The sequence below is a fragment of the Hyperoodon ampullatus genome (genome assembly GCF_949752795.1).
Source record: "Hyperoodon ampullatus genome assembly, chromosome: 11".
NCBI lineage: Eukaryota > Metazoa > Chordata > Mammalia > Artiodactyla > Ziphiidae > Hyperoodon > Hyperoodon ampullatus.
The window spans coordinates 57370833-57377644 of record NC_136924.1 but is presented as its reverse complement, the minus strand read 5'-3'; the positions used below and the strand labels follow the sequence as shown (position 1 = coordinate 57377644).

Sequence of the window (6812 nt, the reverse complement as noted above, 5' to 3'; positions counted from 1 at the left end):
GTAGGAGTTTATTAATTAATTAATTTATTTATGGCTGTGTTGGGTCTTCGTTTCTGTGCAAGGGCTTTCTCTAGTTGTGGCAAGCGGGGGCCACTCTTCATCGCGGTGAGCGGGCCTCTCATTATTGCGGCCTCTCTTGTTGCGGAGCACAGGCTCCAGATGCACAGGCTCAGTAGTTGTGGCTCACAGGCCTAGTTGTTCCGTGGTATGTGGAATCTTCCCAGACCAGGGCTCGAACCCGTGTCCCCTGCATTAGCAGGCAGATTCTCAACCATTGCGCCACCAGGGAAGCCCCTACTTATTTATTTTTAACTGAGGTATAGTTGATTACAATATTATATAAATTTCAGTTGTAGGACATAGTAATCCGCAATTTTCAAGGTTATATTCCATTTATAGTTATTATAAAGTACTGGCTCTATTCCCTGTGTTGTACAATACATCCTTGTAGCTTATTTATTTTATACATAGTAGTATGTACCTCTTAATCCCCTAACCCTATCTTGCTCCTCCCCACTTCCCTCTCCCCTCCGGTAGCCACTACTTTGTTCTCTATATCTGTGAGTCTGTTTCTTTTTTGTTATATTCACTAGTTTGTTTTACTTTTTAAGATTCCACAAGTAAGTGATATCATGCAGTGTTTGTCTTTCTCTGTCTGATTTATTTCACTTAGCATAATGCCCTCCAAGTCCGTCCATGTTGTTGCAAATGGCAAAATTTTATTTTTATGGCTGAGTAGTATTCCATTGTGTGTGTGTATATGTATAAATATATAACACATCTTCTTTATGCATTCATCTTTTGGCGGACACAAGAGCAGATTTATTTTCAAGTCTTTCAAAATTTGGTAATAATTGACTAAAAAGTTGAAGCATTCTGTACAGAATTCCAAATAATTTTTTTTTTCCTGCGGTACGCGGGCCTCTCACTGTTGTGGCCTCTCCCGTTGTGGAGCACAGGTTCCGGACGCGCAGGCTCAGCAGCCATGGCTCAAGGGCCCAGCCGCTCCGCGGCATGTGGGATCTTCCCAGACCGGGGCGCGAACCCGTGTCCCCTGCATCGGCAGGCGGACTCTCAACCACTGTGCCACCAGGGAAGCCCCCCAAATAATTTATGTAGATACTCCACCCCCAAGGAGATGGAGCATAACTCCCCACTCCTTAAGTGTGGGCTTCATATGATGACTTACTTTTGAAGAGTACAATATAGAAAGGGGGTAAAAAGAGGAACATAACAGTGGAGAAACCTGACAAACACCACCTCAGCCAGGTGATCAAGTCATGTTCATAGGAGGTAACCTGAATATGATGTGAGGAGAATGGTACATCTTCCTCCTGAAAACCCATAACCCTCATCTCTTCAGAAAAACATCAGACAAATCCCAACTGAGGGACAGTCTACAAAATATCTGACCAATCCTCCTCAAAACTGTCAAGGTCATCAGAAGCAAGGAAAATCTGAGAAAACTGTCACATTCAAGAGGAATCTATGGAAACATGATGACTAAATGTAATGTGGTGTCCTGAAAGGAATTCTAGACAGAAAAAGGATATTAGGAATAAACTAAGGAAACCTGAATTAAGAATGGATTTTATTAATAGTAATGTATTAACATTTGTTCATTAATTGTAACAAATGTACTACACTCACGTTAATAAAAGAGGACACTGGGTATGGGGTACATGCAAACTCTCTGCATGATCTTCACAACTTTTCTGTAAATCTACGACTGTTTGAAAAAATTGTTTATTTTTTAAAAAGGCCTAAAGTTTCAAAAAGATACTTAGTGAAAAGTCTCCCTTCCACCCTTGATCAGCTGCTTAGTCTTCTTCCCTAAAACACTGTCATATCTCTTTCCAGAAAGGTGCTGTGAGGCAGCATGGTTTGGTGTTAAGAGTCTAGCCCCTACAACTGGAATGGCTGGCTCTCAATCTTGATCTCTGTCAGTTTCTAGCTGTGTGAACCTGGGCAATACCTAACCCTCTCTGTACCCTGTGTCCTCAAAGATAAAATCCTCAGGATTATTGGGAGTGTTAAATGTATTAATGAATATAGTAAGCACCTTACAAGTGGTTGCTTTCAGTATCACAAATAAGCAAGCAAATATATTTATGCAACAAATATGTTAAGAAAAAATACCCAAAACTTGTAAATAAGGCACACCAAAAAAATCACTAAGTGCCCTTTCAAAGATATTTTAGATCATTGGCTAATAACCCCACCTATGGGTCATTCAGGGGAAGTAACTAAGTTTGCTATACGATTTACTATTAATTAGTGCGCAGACTATAAAGTTAAGAGGTTAACTTGTAGAAGATTGATAAATAGCAAATTATTTTTGTCTGGCAGGAAAAAAAAACAGTTATGGTTTTATTTTTTTGTATCTAACTTTGGTAGGAATTGATTTGTTTGTATCTAACTTTGCAATCTTATTCAAGCATTCTTTTTTCCCCTGAATGTCAATAATAGTTTTTCATTTCTTCCTTTGATCCATCCTGCTGGTTTGCTCATTAAGTAGTTAAATAAATCTTGGTACTCACTACATATCTGTATTAGTCAAGTTTATCTTGGTGCAGATTTTACTTTGACAAATAGTAGCATGCCATACACACTGTTCCACCCCTTGTTTTTTTGTTTTTTGGGTTTTTTTCACTTAATACATCTTGAAGATAGTTTCACATCAGAACATAAAGAGCTTCCTTACTCTTGTTTTGCTACTGTATAGAATACATCATACGGGTGTGCAGTATTTACACTCAGAATCAATTTAGCCAGTCCCCTTTTGATGGACACCTAGGTTGTTTCCACTCTTTTATTGTTGCAAACGATGCTGTATGAATAACCTTGTACACAGGCTGAGAGTACAGTCACTTAGACAGAGGTGGATGGGGAGGCAGAAGGGGCTCTAGAGGGCAAAGGAGCCTCAGGAAGGGGCCTGATTACCTGTTCCCAGCCCGGCCTACCCCGTCGTCCCCTGGCTCTGCGCCAGCCTGGACTCCTCCTGCCTCCTCCTCTCCATCCTGAGCTCCTGGTATCTCCAGACAGGAAGGGACAGCCTTCGATTCCCTGCAGACCTGGGCTCTGGCTTCCACTGAATGCCAGATGAGGGTGCCTTGGAGAGGAGGATCTTAGGGGCTTGGGGCCTGGGGCTGGTACTATCTCTGGGCTGGAGCCACTGATGGCACATGCTCAATACACCCTGAGGGCTCTGGTAGGGGATGAAGACCCGGGGGCCAGGGACTTCCTGGGGGAGTTGGGGTACTGGGGGAGGGGGCGGGGCAGTGCCTAGCAGCTCTGGCACAGACTTGCTTCGGGTTCCCAGTGCAGGTGGGTGGTCAGGGCACAGGGTGTGGCAGGCAGTGGTGAGGAAAGGACTCGCCAGGCTGGTCGTGACAGTCACAAGGTGGTCCAGGACACCCCCCTCCTGAGGAGACTGTGCAAAGGGGAAGCTCAAGGTGGCCTGAAGTCGTTCTAGGAGAGACGGGGCGGCCTGAGCCTGGGCCTGGGCCTGGGCCACAAGCCCGGGCAAAGCTGGCCACTCAGGCTGGTAATGATGGCTGAGCTGCTCCACTTGGGGCCGCCGCAGCAGCTGCTGGATCCTTTGCACCGTGTCGAAGCTGTCAGTCAGAAATGCCCACTCCAGGGCTGTCTTGCCCCGGACAGGATCCACTGCAGTTAGGTCGGCACCTGGGGACAGTTATGGGGTGACATGGGTTAGGACAGGGATTGGTGACTTGCAGAAGAGCAGATTCTTTAGCAGCAGGACTGATTGGGGTTACATGCAAAGCTACAGAGTCCCATCCTGTTGCAGCTGGAAGCTGGGGCCCCTCTGTGGCTGCAGCCCAGAGACAGTACCAGTCCCAGATCCCAACTTCCGGTTTAGGACTGATAGAGAAATTGGAGTCCAGCGAGGGGAAAAGACTTCACAGAGACCTACTTGGTGGTGGTGGTGGGGGGGGTATCTCCAAACCTGGCAAAGAATAGAGACCTCCTGAGCCAAGGCACTGACCAGAGGGGTGGTGTGACGCTTGCCCAGGATGGGTGGGGGGCGAGCTGTACCCTCTGGAGCAGGTGGAGCAGGGATTCTGAGGGTTCCCACTCCTGGTTCTTCTCTGCACCACCACACACCCCTCATCCTGGGAGCGAGGGGAGTGGCAGTCACTCTGAGACAAAGGAGGGGCTGTAGAGCTTCCTCCCTTCTCACCCCAAACCCAGTGTGATGGGATGGGAAAGGGAAAAGCTGGAGGCTGGGGTCCCCCAGAGTGAACAACAGAGGGCAGCCCCACCTCAGGGAGTAATGAGGGTCCGTGACTCCATAGACAGTGTGGACTTCACCCCAGAACAACTCTACACGGCCACACGTCTCAACTACCTGTCACTGCATTCCTGGAACCCTGGCTCATCAGAGCTGGAAACCAGCCCAGAGAAAGCCATCACTCTCATCTTACACTGGTGAGGCCCAGAGAGGGAAGCTGTTTGCCCACGGTCACTCAGCTGGTGGCAGAGCTGGGATGAGAACTTAGGAATCTGGTTCCAGATACCAGCCTTCTTTGTATTAGGTTCTCCAGCTGGTCTAGGTTATCCTCCCAAGCTTTCTTTTCTGGGACCTCCATTTGCAATGCAAATAGAGCTATCAATAGCTGGACTTTGTTGCTTGTGAGAAGCCCCAGTACACCCCCCTCCTCCAGGAAGTCAGCCTGGATTGATCTTCCATCTCCACCTCTCTCCTCATTGCAACTATGACAGCTGATTTAGTGTCTGGTGGGGAGGCGTGGGGGAGGGACTGGAGACCACACATCCTGGTTCAGGCCCCATGCACCTGCCATGAGGAGGGCAGCCACGCATTCGGAGCGGTCCCGCATGGCTGCCTTCATCAGCGCAGTTAGCCCCCGCTGGTCCCGGCGCTCCAGGTCAAGGCCAGCATAGTAGTTGATCAGGAGACTCACCAGAGGTACATGGCCTGCAGGGCACCAAGGGCAGAGCTTAGCTACCCAAGAAAGGGATGACAAAGCCCCAAACCCACCCTCCACCCAACAAGTCAGCATCCGGGGTGGGAGAACGTCGGTGCAAAGAGTGCGGGACTGTGGCCGGGTCTGGGGGGGTGATGGGGTTTGGTAAAGGGTGGGGTTAGCAGCCTCTCACCTGCTTGGGCAGCCAGCATGAGGGCTGTGTCTCCTTCTTTGTCCTGCTGATTCACATCCAGGAAAGGACAGCGGCTGAGCAGGGCCACAACACTTTGGAAGCCGTGGTAGCATGCGACCATGAGGCCTGTCTGGGGGAGGGACAGCTCAGCCCCAGTGCTTTCCTCCAGGAGCTCCTTGGGGGGGCCCTGTGCCTTCTAAACCCACAACTGTACCAGAGATGTTCCAGCCCCTGTGAAGACCCACTCTCACCCACTCCCTTCCTCCTGAGGACCCAGGCTGTGGGTGTTGATCCTGAGACTCTCTAAGGATGAGTGTGGCGTGGTGAGGACACAGAGCGCCCCCTGCTGCCCTGTGAAGCACCCAGGGTAGCTCACCCTCCCATTGCTGTCCACCTGGGTGGCCTCCTCTGGGGAGACCCCATCATCCAGCATGGCTTGGAGCTGGGCAGTGTCATTGCGGAAACAGGCCCAGTACAGGGCGCCCAGCACGCAGCTTGGGGTAAAGGTCTCATTGTCGGGGCAGGACAGGGCCTCAGAGACGTCCAGCCCTCGCTTCTGCAGTGTCAGCTCCTCCTCTTCCATCCTGGGGGCAGGAAGGCGAGTCTCCCCTCCTCACGCAGTTGGCATCTATAACACAGAATGAAGGGAACAGTGTCCCTGGATTCCGGGAGGGGTCCCAGCAGCTGCGAATCGCCCAACTGGCCCTGGGGAGAGCTTTTTCCCGCTGGATCTCCCGTCCCATCCACCTTGGAGAGAGGACAAGCCCCTGGAAGGGAGGCCGAAGGGCAAGAACCTTACGAGGGCCAAAGTCGTTCACTGCAAGTGAAGATCCTAGTGAGAATCAAGGAAGAGAGGCGGTCTTCTCGCTCCCATGGGACCTTACCTGGGGTTTGGAGGGTCCCTAGGAGGCAGTCATTGCTGAGGCCCAGCCTGGAGCCCACAGCATCCCCCCAGACTCCTGGGAGCACACACACCGGGTCTCCGGAGTGTCTCGAGGTGGACTATCCGCCCCAGGAAGCAACGCAGGTAACAGATGGCGCGACTTAACAGAAAAAGCTGCCTCAGACACCTCGGGGCTGAGCTGGATCAAGCCGGGTTTGTTAGGGATGAGGGGGCGGGCGGGGACGCTGCTCTCCTCTCCAAGCCGACCAACACCCGCCCCAAGAGTCTGGCCGGAGTGGGCGGGGCCCGAGTCAGGGCGGCTCCTCCCCCGCGGAGGCGGCTCTGAGAGTAAGACCCGCCTCTCTGCCGATGCGCTTACCTTCGGCCTTCTGGGGAGACTAGCTGCCTTAGAACCAGACCCTTCGACGATGGAAGCGTTGCCAGGTTTCCGAACTCGGCACCCAAAGCTGAAGTCCCTTCCTCCTTGGTGGAGCAGGGCTTGGTGAGGGGGTGGGGCGTGTGGGAGAGAGTGCAGGTGAAGACATCTCACTAAATAGGGGCTGGGACGGAGGTGGGGTGCCAGGGGTCACCTGAATCTATTTTTTGAGGTTCTGGGAAAATTAAAAATTAAAGTATAAAGAATTGCTTAATTAGGGGTACAAAAATCATGATATATTAAGTTTAATGGATTAATCTGGTGTGGTAAATTAAATATGAAATATTTAAATTGTGTTAATACTTAAATAAATCATTTAAATTAAACCATTTATTTACAATTATTTATTAA

General features: G+C 50.1%; 1 protein-coding gene across 2 annotated transcripts; it reads right to left on the bottom strand.

Moving 5' to 3' along the window:
- Positions 1-2813: 2813 nt before the first annotated feature.
- Positions 2814-5272, bottom strand: ANKRD33 (ankyrin repeat domain 33; the record flags this gene model as incomplete). 2 transcript variants are annotated; one of them, XM_079714210.1, is made up of 4 exons in its annotated part: positions 2814-3687; positions 3780-3829; positions 4795-4960; positions 5143-5263. In XM_079714210.1, the coding sequence occupies 4 exons, from the start codon at positions 5261-5263 to the stop codon at positions 2960-2962; spliced, it is 1065 nt and encodes a 354-aa protein (XP_079570336.1). In that variant the 3' UTR covers positions 2814-2959. The 2 variants fall into 2 exon arrangements, with proteins under 2 accessions (XP_079570336.1, XP_079570335.1); XM_079714209.1 differs by lacking the exon at positions 3780-3829 and having other exon boundaries at positions 4820-4960; positions 5143-5272.
- Between the last annotated feature and the right edge of the window lie 1540 nt (positions 5273-6812).